The sequence below is a fragment of the Carya illinoinensis genome, chromosome 8 (assembly GCF_018687715.1).
Source record: "Carya illinoinensis cultivar Pawnee chromosome 8, C.illinoinensisPawnee_v1, whole genome shotgun sequence".
NCBI classification, from domain to species: domain Eukaryota; kingdom Viridiplantae; phylum Streptophyta; class Magnoliopsida; order Fagales; family Juglandaceae; genus Carya; species Carya illinoinensis.
In genome coordinates, this window is record NC_056759.1 from 1,179,985 (window position 1) to 1,201,576 (window position 21,592).

Sequence of the window (21,592 nt, forward strand, 5' to 3'; positions counted from 1 at the left end):
AGAGAAATTCTTACTTTACATTCATATTTTTTACGAGAAAAAAAAAAAAACAAGTTTTGATACATCTCTTGGTGTAAAAATATGAACAGTTATGTTTTAAGGATCAAGATCATTATTTAAAATAAATAATAATAAGATAAGTGGTATCTGGTTTTGGGTCCAAGCCCACGGTCAGCCTTTTGCTAATAAAACTGGGGCGCTATTATCAGAACAACAGGCCCAAGTCCAAGACCAAGCCGGTATTGAAACGGTCCACTACTGTTATCCCACATCGTTCAGGCTGAACGAGTTCAATTCCTTTATATAGCATCACGCAACAAATTGCAAGCGTCCCTTCGGGGACATCCGATAAAATTGGAACGATACAGAGAAGATTAGCATGGCCCCTGCGCAAGGATGACACGCACAAATCGAGAAATGGTCCAAATTTTTTTTGACCATTTTGCCCTGCAATTTTTTTTGTGATTTTACCATAACATCCTTAAAGAGTTTCTAACTCTCCGAAATACCACCGGCTCTCATTCCATCTGACCTTTTTTTCGTTCGGAACACCGGGGGCCCTGCAACTTCTGGTTGTTGAGGTTAAACAGCCATCGTGTTGACAATTGCTAGCCTTTTTTGTGTTTTATTTTTGGCCAAACCTGCAGAATTCGAAAGGAGAGCAACCTGAACTCATGCACTAGAAATCATCTAAAAATATTACAGATCCATGTGCAGGTTGAATATGTGAACTTTGAAGCATATCACACTAGATCGTCTTTGATCGGTTAGTCCCCCCATATTCTGGTTTGTTTCATTACTTCTTGAAAACGAACCTATGACATTTGATAGTAACAGTGTGTTGCAGAAAAAGTTAAGTAAGGTCGAGAGAATCCATCTACAAACCATTGCAAAAAGATGTAGCACTTGGTGATCGGAGAATCTGATGTAAAGTGCAAGGAAAGAGGGGCCGTGATTTGCGCTGATTTAAGTACTTTTTTGTGACTCAAAATTATATTAATTGTTGTATCCGTTTTGTTTCGAAGTCTACTTGGAAAAATCATTCATGGCCGGTTTGTATGCTTTTGGTGAAAGCAATTCATATGTTACATTTTCAGATTCCTTCGACAGAAGAAGCGATGAAGAAAGTATATATTAAGGAAAGAAAAATGTTGTCTTTTTCTCTAATTGTGCATCCTTTGCTTGGATGTTTCTGCAACATCCTTTTCCTTTTCTTTCAACGGGATAAAGTGACTGAACCAAGTTCTCTGTTCAACCCTCAGGGCTCAGCTGGATTTGAATAATGGGATTGATCAAATGGGTTGCAGCAACATTTGAAGCAATATCTGTGAATCCTGTGATGGCCCATTTGGTGACAGTCCCATTTAATTGGCTCGTTGAATATTTGCACCCTACATCTCTGTCGTTGACTACAGTCGATGTTTACAGGTTGCAATTTGATGCTCAAGTGGGCATATCTGTAGGGCAAAACGTCGCTGTGGTATTGCAAAGTGGGATTAAAGATAACAAAATACTGGTAGCTTGCTATTGGCGGCAATGAATCCGTCAAAGGTAGAAAAAAGGTCTATAATCTATATTCAAATTTTATAGCTATGTTTCGTCACCGTTTACATACAGCCAACGAAAATTCATGAGAAATATGTATTTGATATTAGCTTTAACCTCAAGTCTTGATTTTTCTTCTTGTTTTTTGTATGTGAGAAAAAAAAAATAATGCGCATGTTCTCTAGTCTCTATTGTCTTAAAATTTGCAGTCGGCATGTCATTGTCCTCTCTCTCTCTCTCTCTCGCTTATAATTATACTCGTCCGTGGCTACCCATGTGCGTGAGTGTGTTGCTGGTGCTGCCCAGCAATGGAGTTCTGGAGAATCTCTTTTCTTCTTCTCTGTGCATTTCAGCTTGTTTCTGCCCAGCAAACAACTGCTCCTGATGAAGGTTTTCTAGCTGTTACGAATTCAGATTCTTATACAAGAAGTTCAGTTTTAGTCAATTTTCAATCAATGTTTCTAACCACTGCTTCTGTTGGTCAGTGGCTGCTCTCAACAAGATAATAGACTCCTGGAAATTGAGAAGCAAAGTGAACCTTTCTATCGACCCATGTAGCCAGAATGCACCATGGGCTCCCGAGCTTGCGAATCCCCGTGTGGCTTGTAACTGTGCTGGCAACAGCTGCCACATCACTCACCTGTTAGTTCTCCTTCATCATTTATTAGTTGTCACATTTATTCTTGTTGGGTAAAGGAAGTTCCCAATTTCCCTTGATGCAGGAAGGTTTATGCTTTAGACATTTCTGGTGAAATACCCAAGGAAGTTTTTCTGCTAAAGGAGCTGATGGATTTGTGAGGAATCTATTCTTAAGATTTAAGAACCCCTTGTTGCTTTGATATGATTGATATTTGAAATCTAGCCTAATGATGCAGGAATCTGGGTCAGAATGTTCTGAGTGGACCCATACCGGATGAAATTCAACAGTTGCAAAATATGCAATACCTGTAAGGCTGTAACTGCTAAACTAACTTCTTTTTATCCTACTGCTAGTTTGAATGGATAGAATCAACTCACTGCCGCTTTTCATTTTCGTATATACGTTTGAGGTGTATTCATATTTGTTTTCTTTATGATGAGTGATTGAACAGTAGCCTGGGCATAAACAACCTGACAGGTCGAGTGCCTCCAGAGCTTGGTAATTTAACCAAGTTGGTTTCTCTGTAAGCAAACATCCGCATTTTTTTGACGCTATTTTCTGTGTTTTTTAACTTCTTCTGTACTCGTCTAGTAATTTCCAAAAAACTTATCATATTACAGAAGTTTTAGCTCAAACAACTTCTTTGGACCGTTACCAATGGAGCTTGGAAAATTGACCTCCTTACAGCAGCTGTAAGTTTTTTCCATTTTTGCCAACTTTGAAGTAGCATCTTTCTCTTTGTCGTGCAACCTCATTTTTCACCTGTACTCCTTTCAGGTATATTGATAGCAGTGGAGCGAGTGGACCAATACCACAAGAACTTGCAAACTTAAAATCCCTACAAATTCTGTACTTAATCTCTCTTTTCTATATGCTTGAACGTGGTGCTTTTTGAAATATCAGAGTCTGATGGTGTCCGTTGTATATTCATTGTGGATATTCTTTTCTTGTTTCAGCTGGGCATCTGATAATCTCTTTACCGGAAAGCTCCCAGAATTCTTTGGGACCCTTACAGAACTCAGGGACCTGTATGCATGGATTTCCAATTGCTTATTGCTACTATATTTTCAAAATAGGAGGGTTCATTTCATTATGATATTTGATATATATTATGTTGACTGGTGCACTTTCTCTTTCATAGGCGACTTCAAGGTACCTTGCTTGAAGGCCCAATCCCAAGCAGTTTTGGTGCTCTAACTAAGCTAGAGAATCTGTAAGGCCTCTCCTAAATACGAACTTGCATGTTTTGATGTGTCTTGTGGACTTTAATTGTTGCTATAAGATCTATATCCTTTTGCACTTCTGATGTACTATTCGTGATTATGCTTTTTCCCCGACTCATTTGGGATTTCTGCTTTCCTTGTGTTCTTAGGAGAATCGGTGATCTTAGCAAGGAAGCCTCAAATCTTGATTTCCTGGAAAAGCAAACAAGTTTGGCCATACTGTAAGACGTTCTATGTTTAATATCGATCTTAGAAAAAGAAACTTAACATGAATCTTTAATGTACATTCTAAATTAACTTTCTCAAACGTGTTTCATAGATCTTTGCGAAACTGTTTAGTGTCGGGCGAAATTCCAAAATGGATTGGCACATTTTCTAGGTTGCAACACCTGTAAGTAACCTTGACAATATGTTTTTCTCATGATCAGAATCATTCACTTATTTGTGTTTCTGTTTCATTTAAATGAAGTAATCAAATCGTTTACCTTTTTCTAATATGAAGTTTTCTAAAGAACTCTTACTGATTTTCCATGTCTTCGACAGGGACTTAAGCTTCAACAAGTTGAGCGGCCAAATACCAGAATCATTAAAAGATTTTCCTTTGTTGCAATATCTGTAAGTAATCTAACAGACTTCCTTTTTTAAATTAAAGTACATTTCGATTTCACGAGAGAATGTTTCTTTGACCCCATGTTTTCTACAAGAAGTGTACATAATTTTAAATTAACGAACGTCATTCAATATTTTTGCTAAAGGAGTTTCCTCAGACAGATAATCTCTTGCTATGTCTCAGATTTCTGGGAAACAATAACTTGAGTGGACAGCTACCTGCGAATATCATAAGTCCAAATCTCATCGCCTTGTAAGTGCATCCTTCAACTTATGATTTCCCTTCTTGTTTGTGAACACGATTTCCCACTATCTGATGAAGTCTTGAGATTTTATTTCTTAATATTTGCCAAGCATGGTATCTCTTGACCGATCTATAATAGCTGCAATTTACAATAAAGGCAAAGCTGTTGCAGTCCTGTTGTAAGAAATATCTGTTTTTTCCTGCCTCTAAGGACGACCATAAGAATACACATAAAATGTTTTTATACCTGCTGTAAAAATTTTCTCGAATATAGTAACCTGTTTAAATCTCTCAGAAGTACAACTAATAATTCTGGTTTCTGGGCAGAGATATCTCCTTCAATCCCATCTCTGGCAGTTTACCTCTAAATTTTTCAAAGAGAGGCTTTTCAATGTAAGTTAATCTTCTCTTTACATCCCGTAAGCTAACTGCTTGATACTGTGATAAAGTAGTACTATGAACCTATGCGAGCAGGCTTTTTGAAACTTATGGTGTGCCTTGATAGTTGTGGTGTCATTTAACATGAAATAACTTCCTTTTCCTCTTCAGGAACGTTGTTGGAACATCCATCAATGCAAATAGTTTACTGGACAGGTAATTTGTGTACCTGACAGTGAATGATATTATGATGTTAAGGGTTGATTATATTCACATAACTTCATGCTCTAGCAAAATTTTTTTAATCATTTTAATGGTCATGTATATAGGAAGGCAATAGGGATGTTGCAATGCCTCCAAGGAAATACCGAATGCACTAACCAAGTTCCAGCCTGTGAGTAACTTTTTCTTAATCATATATACTGATATGACAATCTTGTCACCCATTTGGATATATGAAAATTTTGACAAGCGATTGAAACTTCTGAAATTCTTAAATGCCTACTCATTCAAAATGCTGTGTAGAAATTAGACATGGCACTCTGAATTTATGCATTATCTTAAAAGTATTGATAACATATAAATGATCATGAGGAGCTAGCTGTCGTGGTTAAAAAGTAGGGCAAAAAGGGTAAGAAATTTGTCTTCTTTCTAGATCAAAGTTGTTTATGCTTTAATTTTAGTTTTTGGGGACACACTACTGTTGCAGCTTCATTTTCTATTAAATGTGGGGGCACTGAACATATATCTTCAACTGGCATAAAATATGATGATGATTCTGAAACCCTTGGAGCTGCTTCAATGTACACAAGTTCTAATGATCAATGGGTAGTAAGCAACACTGGATTTTTCATTTCCAATCCAAATGGACCCCAATATATAGCAAAGACTGACTCTCAAATCACAGAAACTTTAGATTCCGAACTGTATAAAACAGCAAGGATTTCACCAAGCTCACTGAGGTACTATGGCCTTGGCTTGAAGAATGGAAAGTACATTGTTGAGCTTCACTTTGCAGAGATAACAATGGACGACACTCAGTCTTGGAAAGGCCTTGGGAGACGCTTATTTGATATTTACATTCAGGTATTGTGAAAACATCTGATATCAAAGGCAGGCTCATTTATATGAATATTGCTAACTAGACAAGACCCGATAAGATTGTGGTTAAAAACTCTCTTAAGACTTATAAATTCCCTAATGAACATTAAAATTGGTTGGAGTTTTCCTATCGTGTTAGGAAGAGAGCAACATATTCTTCTGGCCGCCTCGTAGCCTTTTCCGTAGCTTCGGTCAATAAGATCTGCAAATTTTAGAGGATCAACTGCTTAATTTCATCTTATTTTGATTGCCCATTTTACCATTCATGAAATGCTGCAATTTGGCCCAAGGGTGAGAGAGTTCTCCAAGACTTTAACATTCAAAAGGAAGCTGGTGGATCCAAAAGAGCGTTGATCAAAGCATTCAAGGTGAATGTAACAAACACAATAATGGATATCCACTTCTTCTGGGCTGGGAGAGGCACCTGCTGCATTCCATTGCAAGGCACATATGGACCATTGGTGTCAGCAGTCATTGCTTCTCCAGGTTCTTCATATCTTTCCCTATACCTAGCAATTTGTATTTTCCTTTGTCAATCAACATAAATGTTAAACATTTCCCGCAGTTAATGCTGGGTCTTCTTCCAAACCGGACAAGAAGCGTGTAGGAAAAATTGTTGGAATAGCACTTGGATGTGTAGCTGGTTTTGTGATAATCTTATCAATGTTCTACGTATGGTTCACCAAAAAGGGTGCGCCAGGACACTTGCGAGTATACACAGACTCACCAAGGAAGAAAGGATTACGCTGATCTCGACCTGTTTAATGTGTTAAAAAAGCAATAATTTGGTGCACTCGAGAATGTTTTGGTTGCTGTTTATGCTTTTCAAGGACCAGTTTCCCTTCTACCATCCTAAAACTTCCTAACAACAGCAAATGGTTGTGTCAATGAAGATGCATATAGTTGATGTAAGGCTTAAAATAAATTGGATAGGATTGTAGGAAGCACTCCTTGTGATATATATATATATATATATATATGTTTATGTAAAAGATATATATGTTTTGAAAACAATATTGAATGGTTTGTGAAAGACTCGTCTCTCAACAACTTAAAACGACAGAGACCAGGAAAATGCGATCACGGTGGGACTCGAACCCACAATCTCCCGCTCCGGAGGCGAGCGCCTTATCCATTAGGCCACGCGATCCGACGTTATTTCGTGCGTAATTTACATCATTAAACTTTATGACAAGGGGGAGCTAAACAGGTTCACGACGTTCATCGATGGTGTGTGAGGAGGGAAAACAACCTCTGCAATTGGAATGATACGTGATATTTGATTCCTTGAATGTGTTAACTAATGGTGATATCTCTTTATGTTCTGTAATATCTGGATGTTCTCGACAGCTTTACTCTCACTTATTCATTGTTTTAACTAAGAATTTATTGTCTTCTTCTCTGGGTTTACATAAAACTTTCGGTCATCATTATGTAGAAGACCAAGCCTTCTGCAATGCCGCAAAAAGTTGGGTTCTAACCTGTTAGTTTCTTGCCATACTAGTTCATATCCTCTCTATTGATACGTGCCTTGTTCTCGGGGAAAGGATTACGCAACAGCTTAGGTAAACTAAGAATATAACTGCAAATCTTTTGTAAGATCAATCTTCATTCGATACGATAAAACAACCCTACCCCTTCTGCCAACCAAATTTTTTCTTTAAAAAAAATAAAAAAGAAATTGGGAATCAACCAATTAGGTAACTAACTTATCAGTCGCTTTAGTGCACTCTCTTAATATTTTATCTTAAGTTTTGCTACTCGTCATTTTCATACATAATATTTATTTTTAATTTTTATAAAGTTTTTTAACTTTTTTTTAGTTTTATTCTTTCTAAACTAATTAAATTATTCTACTCATTATCTATACACCACTTATTTAGTAAAAGAAAAAAAATTAAAAATTAAAAAATTATGTACGGTGTAAAGATAATAATAAATATAATTTTTCTTTTATCTTTCGCACGGTTCTTAAAATGAATGCAAAGATAAGCAAAAAGGGCATTCGACTGAAAAAATATGCATTTTGGTGTTCTACTCGGACAGCACAAAAGAAGTAGGGAAATTGGAATACTATTTTTGCTAAATAGTACTTCAACATACAGTCAAGTTTGGTGCATGCCTGTTGACGTGTACGTTTTATATTGTTTAAAAAAAGGCTGTAGGTGAGACGAACTTGAACACCAACGTCTCTCTCTACCAATGTTCCTCGGTTGCGCTGCAATTTGCTTGTTAGTCTATATTTGTTCATATATATTTTTTTCACAGCTTAACTTCACTTCAAGTTCAAACCATCGTTTGTGCATTTATTTTGAAAATTATTTATTTTTAAGATTGGCTGCTCATTGTTGTTGTTCCAAAAATAAGAAGCGCCCAAATCTTGCATTTGAACGTGCTTTCTGCACAACTATTTGATATTTGTGTTGCTTGCATTATGGGATCCTCGATTCTTAGTTTAGTTTTTTCATGTACAGTGTTGTTCTCTCTGCTATCAATATGATTTATTCTTTCATGGGTTTTTGAGTTAAAGATGTTCTGGCAGGAAAGCATAGTCAAATGATGAGTTCTTTTTATGTCTAAACAAGATGTAGAATCCTTGTCAGATTGTTCTTCAAAGTTCTCTAGTGAACAAGATGACTCAAACCCTTCGTAATTAATTCATCTAAACACACAAAATGGTGAAACGCATCGTTCGATCATGGGGGAGATAAGGGAGAGGAATGGTGAAATGCACCGTTTCATTTTAAACGAAAACGCCCCACATCTAAACGAAAATGCAATAATAATAATAGGAAAGCTGAATCATGGAGGAGATGAATATTGGATTCCATATGTTTGTACTGAATGCTTAAGTATTTCATTCACTGAAAACTCAGAGATTGTGGTTGTTGTGCACCCAAAATTCCTGCCATCAATTATATAGATAGAATATTCAGACCTTATTGACAAGGGGGATGGAAAAAGAACAGTATTTTATGGGAGGCATGCATCTAGCTTTTAGAAGGAAGAGGTGGTTTGTGTCATATGGCCATGATGGTAATATTAACTTTTAGTTTTATGGACATGCTTGTCGGTGCTGTGGATCTGTGTCCTCCATGTCACCTGTTATTGCTCCCCCATCCGAGTGAAACTGTGTGTGTGGTGGGGGCGGCGGGGGGTTTGTATGGTTGGTCTCAAATGAAAGATGAAAGGTGGCATCATGCATGTGGTGTGCATCCTGTTTTTTTTCCCACTATCCATTTTCTCTTGATTTTGATCGATGAAATGGTAGAAAACATTTTGAGTTTGGCATTGGCGCCTATGTCTTATATACTCCATACACATGATAATCAAAACCCACCCCGAGACTCCACTGGGGAAGGAAGTTAGCCATTTTTTTCTCACCAATTTTGATGGTTTTAGATTTTTATTTCAGTCAGAAGGTGACAATTAACCTTTTCCCTTCTTTTAAACAACAATAACCACTCACCAAGCCTCCTCAAGTCCTCTCTCTCTCTCTCTCTCTCTCTCTCTCTCTCTCTCTCTCTCTCTCTCTCTCTCTCCTGGTGATGTTATGATTGCTGATTGCTATGATAGGCCACTTTCTGTGTTAGATTCCGCTAACACGAAGCTCCTAAGTTGGTGATGTACAATTAATAATTAGGTTTAAAGTTGTTAGTTGTTGTTGAAGCAAAGATCATGTGAGGTGAGGATGATCCATTTCTTTATTTTCCTATCTTATTTACTTCAATATATATGTTCAATAAACATAATGTTTAGACGGGACGATTACAGGGATCACCCGGGCTGGCACCCCCTAACCCCAAAAACATAATAATACTTTGAGAGAGAGAGAGAGAGAGAGAGAGAGAGTTTGTGAGTTAACGTAGCATATCAATTTACGTTAATTTGTAAGTTAACTTTTGTAAAATTAATCTTTTATGGTAACATACTAAAGCGATTCTATTTTTCATAAATATATATAATTTTGTTTAAACTAGAAGACCACTGTGTAAATTTAAAATTTAAATCAGCTGAGAATTTTAAAGAAAAAAATATTAAAAATATCACTATCACATTAGTGGATTCAAAATGACTTGGTAAAATAATAATAATAATAATAATATATGTATATCATTATTTATTCGATTGCTCATTATTGGCAATATCCAAAAAGCTCATTTCCGGTTATCATTTTTATCCTGGTAACGGTGGCTGAGGCTGAGAATGTGGACAAGACCCAATAAGATTATTCTATTCTGGCCCCTACAACTAACCAAAACCAGCCCATTTGGAATTCCCCAACTATGCATTAACACTGTTACACTACTCCATGAATAAACCTGACAATTTAGCCCAAAGAATCATTATGAACCATGAAGGCCCAGGCCCAATTAACTAACCAAACAAAATCAACGCACGATTCAAAAGTCCAGTCAAACCATCAACCATGCCCCATATCAGTCTTGACATTCCCATTCCCCAGAATATATATAGCCCAGAGAATAGATGAAAAGTAACGTTAGATTCATTCATCGAAAATATTTTAATCATAAAAAAATTATATAAAAATAATTTTACAAATTAATATAATTTAATATAATTCTTCAGATTATAAAATTACTTAATATAATTCATTATCTAATGAACATGTAATCATATTCTCCAATCATTAATTGTGCAAGCCATATTCAGTGTACATGTCTAATACCTGAAGAAAGTAGAATCCACAAAATATATTTTTAATATTAATCTCTGAGTTATTTAATTTTTTTAAAATGAATACAAGAAATTAACATTAGAAATAGAGTTTTACAAAATATTACGAAATAATCTTAGTACTAATATTAATTTCTTTATATCTATAATTTAAATTAATATTATTTTTAATAAAATTTATTTTTTACCAAAAATTTAATATAAATATTAATATACAGTTACGTTGCAGAGAATAACTTCACATCCGTTGTTCTCCAAACAACGGCAACCAACGGTAGCATGCCACGTAAGACCACGTAAGATACAACGGGAAGAGATACACATCTTCCCGTTGGTGGGGTGCCTTGCAGACGGAAAAAAAATTTCCAGGGGTCACTTATATGCTTTGTCGAAACACCCCCCCCCCCCTTCCCACTCTGTCGAGGGTTTTATCACAGTGCTTTTTCGTTGGATACAATGCTTTATATATTGGGTAGAAGCCGAATGTTTGATAAAATTTGGGATGCTTAAATTGAAATGTGGCAAAAGGATGGATCTTTGATATCCCCGCGTACTGGCATGGTGGTTTTAGCAAGAGTTGCTAAGGTATGTTCCGTTAGGCAGGCTGTGGAGTCGTTTAGAAGGTTCAAGAAAAATGGCACCAAGCCATTTACAATTTCATATATAAATACTGCAGTTATTTGGGTAAAGAACTTTGGCCCTAGGACATCAATCCTCTCTTGAAATGGTGCTATGAAATGGGAGATTTGAGTTTTGCAGAACCAAAACAAGGAGAATGGGTATGGTGCGATGGTTCCCTGGGTCTGGAGGGCAGCTAATGCGAACTGTGGGTGCGACTATGGTAGGGCGTGCCGGAAGGGTTGCTCCTGCGTGCGGTTGGGACCTCTCTGTAAATCGTGCGGCTGGGTTCTTGCATTTGAATGGAAGGGATGAAGTCCATCTAAACAAATCTAACCTCTATAAATGGGATTTACCCGTTTCTATGGTGTGGCCAGGTTTAGGCTGAGACCATGTACTGTCATTTTTCTATTGATTTCCGATAAACTCTCTTGATAGGATTCACCGTTCCAAAGAGGAACTGTATATTGCAACTGAAATTTTCGTTAGAAATACAATTTCTCTTTATTTTAAACTTTAGGTGTATTTTTAATATTTAAATAACGATTTTTCAAATAATGACAAACCATTATTAGCTTTTTGTTCCCCAAGTATTTTTTATACAATTATCTGTGAAATTCGCAAAGTTTACAACAACGCCACTCTATTCTAATCTTTGAATATGACGTCATTGGCTATACTCATCAACGGTTTGATGGAATCAGAGGAGAACTTTCTGGCGAACAAGAACGGATCATGCCTTTTAGACACGGACGAATCAGAACCGTTCGTTCTAGCGTCACCGTACCTTGGACGATCCTTTCTAAGAGATAAAATTAAATCTGGTCCCACCTCTGAAGCCTCGTACGTGCGAGGGTGGCCGTCAAACCTACCCCTCCAGTCCACGTGCGTGAGCGTCGCTGGAACGCATCTCCGTGGGTCCCGCATGCTCAGTAGAGTGGGAAAGTAGTTCTCCTCGGGGTAGCACGTGTTCCACATCAGGCAAGGCAGCTTGAACTTGGACCAAAGCCTCCGGTCACGAACCACAAGGCGCGAATGCTTCCGTGTCAGCACCCAGAACTGCGACCCTATTCGAAACTCCTCCAGCTTCACCTCCGGCAGCATCGCGTCCTCCCCACGCGCTGCCCACCTCCCAAACGTCCCGCCCTCGTTCTGGAGAATCTCGATGAAGCTCCTCTTGGAGCCGATGAGGGCTTTGTAAGTGAACTTGAAGGAGTGGAGTGGTACGCAGGAGGGAGAGAGAAGGGCGAACATGGCATTTGAGGGATCGTCGAGAAGCGCGCGAGCAAGTAGCCGACGCGCTGCGGAGGTCAGAGTTGGGGTGTATCGGCGGGTGGGTTTGGAGGGTATGACTCTGTGAGCGAAGACGCCCGAGAATGGGGGCTCGTACTGGTAAGTGGGGTCTGCATGGACGTAGATGTTGAAGAGGTTTTTACTTGTTTGGTTGAAGTATAGTTCCCAGAGTGGAGCAAATGGGAGAGTCGCGGTGGTTAAGAACATGAAAGCGACCTTTTTGGGGGAAGTTCGGGGAGAAGGCTTTGGGTTGGCTCGCGATGCAGATCGGAAGAGAGAGTCTTCGTCATCTGGGGGTGGCGGTAATGGTTGCGCAGTGGTGGATTCAAGCCCCATTTCCTGGTGGTTCTGGGTAGGATCGAGCTTGGAAACAACAATGGCTTCTGGGGGTGGCGACAATGGTGGCGCAGTGGTGGATTCAAGCTCCATTTTCTGATAGTTTTGGGTGCGATCCAGCTTGTGTCCAACAATGGTTTCTGGGTTTTCATGGCTGCCGATGGTTTTGGTGGTGGTGATGGTGGTAATACTAGTGGTGGTGGTCGTGGGTGTCCTGACGGTAAAGACAACGGCGAGGGGTAAGCAGAGAAGCAGAGCACAAAAGAGTGAGAGCGGAGTGGGGGACAGCATGATTTTCTCTGGTCAGAAAGCAAATGAGAGTCAATATCGAAAAAGCAGAGAGATGGTGAGCGAGACAGTGAAAACAGAGAGGGAAAGTGGGATTTGGTGTATAGATTTGAGTTCTAATCTAACTACTACTAAAGTACGATCCTAGATCGACGGCGAAGATAAGCCCGAAATGATTTTTCAAACCTAAAAGCACCCCCACTAATTGCCATCGAGATTATTTCTTAATGATATTCATCGAGTTCGGCGCCGATCGTTGGCGTTTCAACCCATATTTATATCCGTAGGATTGAATTTTTCGTGATTGTGAATTGAACGGTCTGGATTGAAGTTTGATGAGAGCTCGTCCCCGTCGTCAGTTCCATTAAACTCTTTCCTTTTTTGGGTAACCACGATTTTCTGGTTGTCGAAGCACCTTGTAGGACATAACGACAGTAAGTACACGTGGCAAGCATGCAAATGTCAATGGCGTTACCATGCCTTTTTCGAGTGGGAGGGTTCAATGCAAGGGGCCTCACGTGTAGGGACATAGTCATGTCACATTCACCGAGTTGGTACTCTCATTTAAAGGGTTTCAGAAAGCTGGTACCAAAAAAAAAAAACTGTCTTTCTGCCATAAACAGTGTTACAGAAATTCGACAATTTAGCTATTTCGGTTGGTTGATCGTTATTATTTTACTGTTAATCGTCTCGCCTCTACGACCAAATAACCAACTAAGATGCTTGAAAAATAAACGAAATGATTGAAGTGAAAGAAACGTACAGCCAGTTGAAGAGTACTTTTAACTTCCAACTAACAAACGAAAATTTAACTTTCCTATCATTATTTTCCGTCTATCCAAACAAGCATATCGGATCCTCGTGTTTTGGTAAAGAGTCTTGACCATTTTTATCCACCATTTTAGTAGTTTTATGTTCTTTTAAGTTCGGCTTTATCGAATATATAAGATCCAACATAACGGACATCATCCTAGAGCAACAAATCACAAGACGTAGTTATAATGTAACTAAAAACGATCTTTTGCAACAAAACTCAACTACCAACAAAGTTGGTGCAAAGGAATTTGATCCACAAACCAGCAAAAAGTTAGGATATTCCTTCAACCTTAATTGGTTACATAAATGGACAAAATTTATCTAGTCATACGTAACTTTATTTTTCAGAAAAATTTTACTCATCATCTATATAATACACTGCACATAATTTTTATATTTTTTTATTTAACAAGTATGTGGATGAGAAAAGGAAAATTTTCATCAATAGTAAGAATAATGGTATTGGATTATGCACCTGCATATGCAAAAGAGAATTACTATAGACACAAAAAAATTATATAAAATAAACTCACAAATTAATGTAGTTTACTGAATCCGTTAGATTTATTTTATAATAAAAGTAATTTTATAATTTGATGCACCATATCGAGCCACATAAATTTGTAGGTTTATTTATGTAAAATCATTTTGTGTCTAAACTATTTTCCTATGCAAAATTATACTTGTATAATATGAGCCAAAATTTCTTTATATTAGATTAGAATAATGCTACATACAATCACTTTTGTGTATTTCCTATGCACTTCACTGATATGATTGGCTGGATTAATTTTTTTTTAATACACAATCAATCATATCACTAAAGTACACAAAAATGACTACACATAAAATTTTTAATTAGATTATGCATCTTTATATTTTTACATTGTTATGAATACTAATTATTTCTCTCTCCTCTCACTCTCTCTCTCACAATCCTAACCTCTTCTCCCTTCCTCAATAACACAACAAATCTTAAAAAAATAATTTTAGATAAAAAATTAATAATAATGAAATATTTTATTATTATTTTGACTTAAATGTATAATTTAATATAAAAATTTTTATTGAATGGCAAAACCAATCTTTAAAAGGTATGTTTAAACCAATGTCAACGCTTTAAAAACTTTTTAATGTTGTTGTCCAAAAACTAAAAGAGGAAGCATTTTCGAAAATATTTTTAAAATATTAAATAAATAATCAAAGTAATGAAATTTACTTTTTATGTATATCTAATTTTCTCATAAGAATCGTTGGAAGGGGAAGAGATGAGGCGATCCAGACACCCAGCTTGCATCATGTCGCTCCTTTTGCCATTGTTACAGTATCGAGTACAGGTTGGGGTTCCCAAAAGACCATCGACAGTGACTGAATTATCAAATCTCTCCCACTTCCTCGACATGAATGGTCAAGAGGAAGAGAGAGAGAGAGTGTGTGCTGAACGACAAAGGAAACAGAGAGAAAGGGACTCTAGGGGCAAGGGGAAGCAGGCATGTGGATGAGTGGGGGACACGCCATATTCATCAGTGTTAAATTAGTTTTCACATCCGAACAGGACCACAAAAGATTTTTTTTTTTTTTTTGTCACAAAAGATATATTAAAAGAAGAGTTTTTATTTATCGGAAGGAAATAATTGAGTTTCATTAACAAAGATGCACAAATAATTCTGACTTGTGACAGAAAAGAAAGAATAGTGCAAATTGAGGAAAGAGCCAAACACCCTCCTCTGAATTCTGCAAATAGAGGTAAGAGCCAAACACCCTCGTCTGCCTTGCTTGCTTATAGCTTGGAGTACTGCATTTTTGTTCGGAGTCTCAGAAAGTCTCGGAAGAAAGAGAGAGGAGAGCAAAAGCAGAAACCACCAAAACTTCTCCTAGAGCTTGGACTTTGTTTCTCTTTCAGGAAATCTAATTCCCCCCTCCCCTTTCTGTCTCTCTGCGTATGAAGGAATTAGGGAAAATGCCTAGACCAGGCCCAAGACCTTATGAGTGTGTTAGGAAAGCTTGGCATAGCGATAGACACCACCCCATCAGAGGTTCTCTCATTCAAGAAATTTTCAGGTACCCCATATCGCACAATATAGATATACCCAGGTATCCCATGAAACATTTCTAATCTGTGTCGTCTGTCTGTTTAGGGTTGTCGAAAAGGTTCATAGCTCAGCTACGAGGAAGAACAAAGAATGGCAGGAGAAGCTCCCTATTGTTGTGATCAAAGCAGAAGAGATTATGTACTCCAAAGCCAATTCCGAGGTATAGACAAGTGAGCGAAGTTTTTTATTTTATTTTTGGTTTCCCCTAAAGAAACAATCAACTATACTACATGTATTTACGTCATGAGTAAGTCCATATATGTTGTTTGGGTCCTAAACTTCAATGATTGTGAGTTCGAGTATTCTAAACTTCTTTCATTTACCACATTTGTTTTGTTGATACACAGCTTTAGTATGCATCTGGGTTTAGTTCCATCTTCTTTTCAAGCTCATATTTTTGGGTCCTCTTTCTTGCTTAGGCTGAATACATGGACCTTAAAACGTTGTGGGACCGAGCGACTAACGCCATCAATACAATTATTAGGCGTGATGAGAGTACAGAAACTGGAAAGTTTCTCCAGCCATGTATTGAAGGTAACCCATTCGATTTTGTATTGAAAGTTTATTTATTTATGTATTTTTACTTTCAATCTAATTTTGCTTGTATGCTTTTGGGTTCTCATCATTTTAGTTTAATTTTGGTTCGACTTGAAATCAATTGCCAAGAGTTTGTGATTTTTTTTTTTTAAATAAGAGTTTGTGATTTGATCACGTGTATCCATGTGTAATTTTCCTCTCTCCATTTCTAACAAAAAAGCACTGGATTTGGACACAATCAAAGAGAGATTTCTGCGTTTAATATCTTTGTAATTCTTTACTCTTTATCTGAACCACTCAGCTGCTCTAAATTTGGGCTGCACCGCAAGAAGAGCATCAAGGAGCCAGCGGAATTGCAACCCGAAGTGTTACTTAACTCCCAGTATTCAAGAAACCCTCCATACTTCTTCCGGAACTGTTGAGAATGCTTTTCAAGGGAATCATACCACCAATTTACAGTACCTGTCACGCTGTTCGAAACTTGTGAATCCAGCCTCTCTGATTCCAACCGGTCCGAGCAATTTTATTCAAAATATTGATTATGCGTCTAACAAGTATCCCTTTGCATCTGAGAGTGTTCTGCCTTCTTGTAATATCCCCAGTTTACCTATGAAGAACTATACGGTGACAAATTTTTGTTCAGTTTATCCCTTGTGTTATGTTAATGACTGCCCGTTCGAAGAATCCCAGGATGGTTTTGGAATCCTCCCTAAAGTGGATTCTAGCACTTCGGACCCTGCGCAGGTGGGTATTGAGAACCTCTGTTCATGTAATGTAGATGCTTTATATCAGATGACCGAAACTAATTCAAGCGGAACTCCTGAGAAACTATGTAAGATTGGCTGTGATCTATCATTGCGGTTGGGCCCTGTGTCTGATACATGCCCGAGCGTTGGAAATAGTAAGGTCCAACTACAAGATGTTGATTCTGGTAATTTTCCAAATGGAAGAAAATTTTGTTATCAATCACTAGAAGTGGATAAAAAACTATCCCTCATTCCCGGGGAATATGTGAATGGACCATTAGACTTGTGTTCAAGCAAATGGATTTATGATGGCGAAAGAAATGTAGAAGAAACAACGAGAAAGAGAAAGGCAGTTTTTGACCACCCAGCAGAGGATCAGCAGCTCTGTTGGCAGCCAAAGCTTCCATGTAGTCACCTAACTGGAAGTATGAGAAATGCAGGTTTGTAGACCGGTTCAAAGTATGTTGTTTCAGATCTTGGTGTGGAAGCTGTATCTTGCAATCTTTATAAGGTTAAATTAGATAGTGATGAGTTGTAAAAATGTAAACAGACTCAGTTTAAACTAGATGTACGCGATGGATAATCTAACTGCAGAGGCCTTTTAATGTGCAATGTACAAAAGAGTCTTGTATGGCTGATGCTGGTAGTATAATATTGGAACTATATGTCATTAATCTGTGTTGACTTAGTTTATACACGATCAAGATTTGCTTTCAGAACAGTGCACTTGAAATTTTGAAGAAAGGAAGTGTTGGGAGATAGCGGGCCTAGTTTAAAATGGAGGTTGATAACACCCAAGACTTTATAAACCTGTTTACATAAATACGTATAGGGGTTTTTCTATCAATTATGGAAGGCAGAAGTCGTGAGGTATAATATCAAACAAATTGGAAAAGGGCATGGGGTTGTGCATGACCTGAAGAATGGTGGTTTGGGGTTGAAGAATGACAGATCAAGCCTGGATTTTAGCATTCAGAATTGAGAGCGCACTTTGTATTTAAACACGAGGTCTGTAAAAGTTACATTTCCTCCTCATTCAACAGCATGCTCTGAAAACTGAGGACAAGAAGTCACGGACATGGGGGAGCTGTTCTGAAGCTGTTTTCATGAACATAAGAAAATGCGCCCGGCGTGGTTGTCCCGTAACAATTGGCGATCAAATGCACACTGTTGATTTGAAGATATATATATATATATATATTTTTTTTTCTAACATAAACATCACATCAAGAATATCATATATTTTTTCAAAAACAGTTAAATATCATTAACTGGAAATTCAAATAAAAAAAAACAAATCACAAATGTATTAATAATTATAAGGATTATTGATACACCTAATCATTAATAATCATTTTAGTTTTCCTCCTGAGTAGACCAAGTAACAAAGGGGTCCACACTCCACACCAGTCTCTCAACTCTCATGGCATAATTGAATGGGATGATAATTAGGGTTGGAAAAGGACACCTCATTGTCTCCCATTGCCGCAAACAAAAAATAAAAAAGCTTGGGTTAATTTTGTTTTCCCCTCCACTTCTGGAGTAGAACCAATTATTCCTGGAGCCCTCTCTACCAAGGTCGTCTGATTTGGAACAGAATAATCCCTTGCTGCTCCTGTATTGAGATTGAGGCAGGGGGCCCCTCACCTGGGACTTTGATGGCCTTCTCTATGTCTGTCCTTTAGGAGCAGGAGGAGGAAGAAATTGATCAATGAATAACTGGTTAGTGGGTGGGGGTGTCCTTCATCTTTTTATTTCCCCTTCTTAGGATCATATAAATATATATATATATATATATAAAATGAGAAATGATATTTGACGTCATGGAGTGTGCAAGTGCCACACAATTATTTAAAAAAAAAAGTGAATAAATACGGGATCACGTGAAAAAACTAATTTTTTAATAATGAATCTCATTTTTTTTTAAATGATTATACGATATTTGTATATTTCACAACTATATATAGCATTATTCTTATGAATCCGAAATCATCCCTCCCCGACTTTCCCTAAATTAAACAACACCATGATAACATACTTGGGCCGGGTATATTTGGGCTTCTTCCACTAGGCCCACGAATTCTAAAATGAAACTTGAGTTGCTCACGTATGAAGAATTTTCTCAATTCAATGATTGGGTCGAGCTTCTCTCCGGGCCTAAACACAAGACATGTATGTGGTTCACACATGAGCCCAACTCACCAAAAAGGACAATAAGAGAGGTGTAATATTAATAAAGATATTATGTTAAAATCAAATTATAAAAATTAACTTCCAAACTAATGAGACTAAAGTGTAGTTTGGATAGCGATAATTTTAGATAAAAATTTTATTAAAATTTTATTTTTTTAATATTATTATTGTTTTACGATTTGAAAAAGTTGAATAATTTATTATATTTTTTGTAAAAATTTAAAAAAATTATAATAAAAAGATAAGATGAGATCAAACCGTTTCTATATCTCAAATATTTGTAGCCTAAATATTTGTATAAATAAAAATTCGAAATAAAAAAAATACTAGCGTCAAAGTATCTCTTTTGTACGGAGTTTGGCTAACATCCTGTTAAAAATTTATTAGATATTTTTTTATTTTTTTTTTTGTTGAAAAATGAATGAATAAGATTGAAACGGTGATGTAAAATTAATATTGCATATGACCAACCCCACCTATTTATTATTTTTTTCAAATACATTGAAAAAGCAAAAGCGGTCAAATCCATCATCTCCATTTTGAAAGTGTGGATAGAATGGGCTAATGACACCTATTTACTATTAATTAAGAGAAAGAAGCACTTTTGACAAAGTCATGTCACATCGATCTCAGTGCTAGTCATCCGAAGATCTGTATATATGAGAAAGTTGAACCTTTCTACCTAGCGTTTTCTTCAAACTTGGAAGTTCTCAAAGTCAAGACTACCTAACACCTAGTTTAAATTGGGGTATATTATCATTTTTTATTTTCGGTGCCGCTAGTGTGCGGCTTAATTTTGAGTATTGGACGTGCTCATTAGTATAAATTATTTATTTTGATTTTTTTTATATATTTTAAACATTTTTATATATTTTTAAAAATAAAAAATTATAGAATATATTATTATTTTTTATTTTAATTGTTTGTGAAATTAAGTCCATGATAGGAGTCCTCCCCCAGCCCAAGAGACCCACTTTTGAAAGTGTATAAATATATAAGTAAGGATGTTATTTATTATCTTATACTATATATTTTATATATTTTTAAATTATTTTTTATTATTTTTATTAAATTAATTAAGTTATTATACTTATCATTTATATATTACATATTTATTATCAAGTAAATAAAAAATAAATTAAAATAAATATGACGTACCATATATGGATATGATAAGTAAAATTATTAATAGATAGATTTGAGGCTTTCTTCAGTCTCCACTTTAGCACCTCCATTCCCTTCCCTTCATTTGGTGCTCGGTCGTAGTTTCAAAGTCAAATATATTTTCAAAGATTAAACTGAGAACTTAATTAAAGCTGCTTTTCTTATTTATTAACTCAGTGCTGCAAGAGCATGACCTGCGTTACTTTAGAAAATCAGAGCAATATATTAATTAATTATTATTTTATTCTAAATGATTTTTATTTTAGTTTTTATAATAGTATTAATAATTAATTAACAAAACAAATATAAGTACTATGAATGCTAAATACAGTTATACGTGTATGTTCTGTGCATTTTCTTTAAAAAAAATTGAGATTTATTATTTAAAAAACAAAATTTTCATATGCATCCAAGATATACCTTTTTTTTTTTAAAAAAAAAAGAAGTGTGTGAAATTTACATATCTTAAAATTATAAATATCATTTCTCAAAATATATATAATGATAATTGACCGATTTTTATGACTAAATTAAACATATTTGTAAATGACTTGTCTCACCATCAATCGTGATCGTTAACCTGCAAGTCGTTATATAAGTGGTATTATGTACTTATGACAACTCCGATACTTAAAGTCAGTAACTAGTGAATGTTAATAATTCAATAATTTTAATTAGATTATTCAAGAGTTACTTGTCACCTTTATATCAAGACTCATTGGATGAGTACCGTAAATAAATTAACTTTATGCACTGCATAGCCATCAGGAGATTTATCCTTTATGTATTTGAATTATTTAATCGTCATTTCATTCATATTCATAGGCTAAGGAATCATCCATTTTAATACACAGGACGGCTAGGCGTGTATTATACTACACGGCTCCTTTCAGTAGTTATCATTTAGGGATGTTGGCCCTTGAGCTCTAATTTGGATCAGACCAATATTAACTCATTTAATATTAGTATAACATTACCATTTAACAAAAAAAATCTGCATTCTATTTTATCATTATCAAAATCATGAATCTCATTATTATTTTTTTCAAGAAAAATAAAAGGATATATAT

General features: G+C 36.3%; 3 protein-coding genes and 2 non-coding genes across 16 annotated transcripts; 3 read left to right on the top strand and 2 right to left on the bottom strand.

Annotated features, from left to right (window-relative positions):
• Nucleotides 1-322: 322 nt before the first annotated feature.
• On the top strand, nt 323-6,773 carry LOC122318981 (probable LRR receptor-like serine/threonine-protein kinase At1g56130). Of its 11 annotated transcripts, XM_043136816.1 has the most exons (23): nt 324-766; nt 838-970; nt 1,098-1,351; nt 1,429-1,551; nt 1,899-1,935; nt 2,031-2,187; nt 2,268-2,339; nt 2,421-2,492; nt 2,637-2,708; nt 2,806-2,877; nt 2,963-3,034; nt 3,142-3,213; nt 3,327-3,398; nt 3,558-3,629; nt 3,728-3,799; nt 3,952-4,023; nt 4,202-4,270; nt 4,589-4,654; nt 4,811-4,855; nt 4,969-5,033; nt 5,349-5,725; nt 6,031-6,226; nt 6,306-6,773. In XM_043136816.1, the coding sequence occupies exons 4-23, from the start codon at nt 1,537-1,539 to the stop codon at nt 6,488-6,490; spliced, it is 1,932 nt and encodes a 643-aa protein (XP_042992750.1). In that variant the 5' UTR covers nt 324-766; nt 838-970; nt 1,098-1,351; nt 1,429-1,536; the 3' UTR covers nt 6,491-6,773. The 11 variants fall into 11 exon arrangements, with proteins under 11 accessions (XP_042992751.1, XP_042992750.1, XP_042992747.1 ...); XM_043136813.1 differs by having other exon boundaries at nt 1,098-1,562; nt 1,755-1,935; XM_043136810.1 differs by having other exon boundaries at nt 1,098-1,551; nt 1,731-1,935.
• LOC122274892 lies at nt 330-432 on the top strand. The gene has a single exon (XR_006228430.1). It is a non-coding gene; the product is annotated as a U6 spliceosomal RNA (small nuclear RNA).
• Nucleotides 6,774-6,817: 44 nt separating the features above from the next.
• TRNAR-CCG lies at nt 6,818-6,890 on the bottom strand. The gene has a single exon. It is a non-coding gene; the product is annotated as a tRNA-Arg (tRNA).
• A 4,647-nt stretch (nt 6,891-11,537) lies between these two features.
• On the bottom strand, nt 11,538-13,249 carry LOC122318190 (glycosyltransferase BC10). The gene has a single exon (XM_043135383.1). It carries the CDS (start codon nt 12,974-12,976, stop codon nt 11,705-11,707), a length of 1,272 nt encoding a protein of 423 aa, XP_042991317.1. The 5' UTR covers nt 12,977-13,249; the 3' UTR covers nt 11,538-11,704.
• Nucleotides 13,250-15,406: 2,157 nt separating this feature from the next.
• Nucleotides 15,407-17,881, top strand: LOC122317908. Of its 2 annotated transcripts, XM_043134985.1 has the most exons (5): nt 15,407-15,535; nt 15,738-15,850; nt 15,928-16,042; nt 16,302-16,416; nt 16,721-17,881. In XM_043134985.1, exons 2-5 carry the CDS (start codon nt 15,750-15,752, stop codon nt 17,611-17,613), a joined length of 1,224 nt encoding a protein of 407 aa, XP_042990919.1. In that variant the 5' UTR covers nt 15,407-15,535; nt 15,738-15,749; the 3' UTR covers nt 17,614-17,881. The 2 variants fall into 2 exon arrangements, with proteins under 2 accessions (XP_042990919.1, XP_042990918.1); XM_043134984.1 differs by having other exon boundaries at nt 15,452-15,850.
• The last annotated feature ends 3,711 nt before the right edge of the window (nt 17,882-21,592 follow it).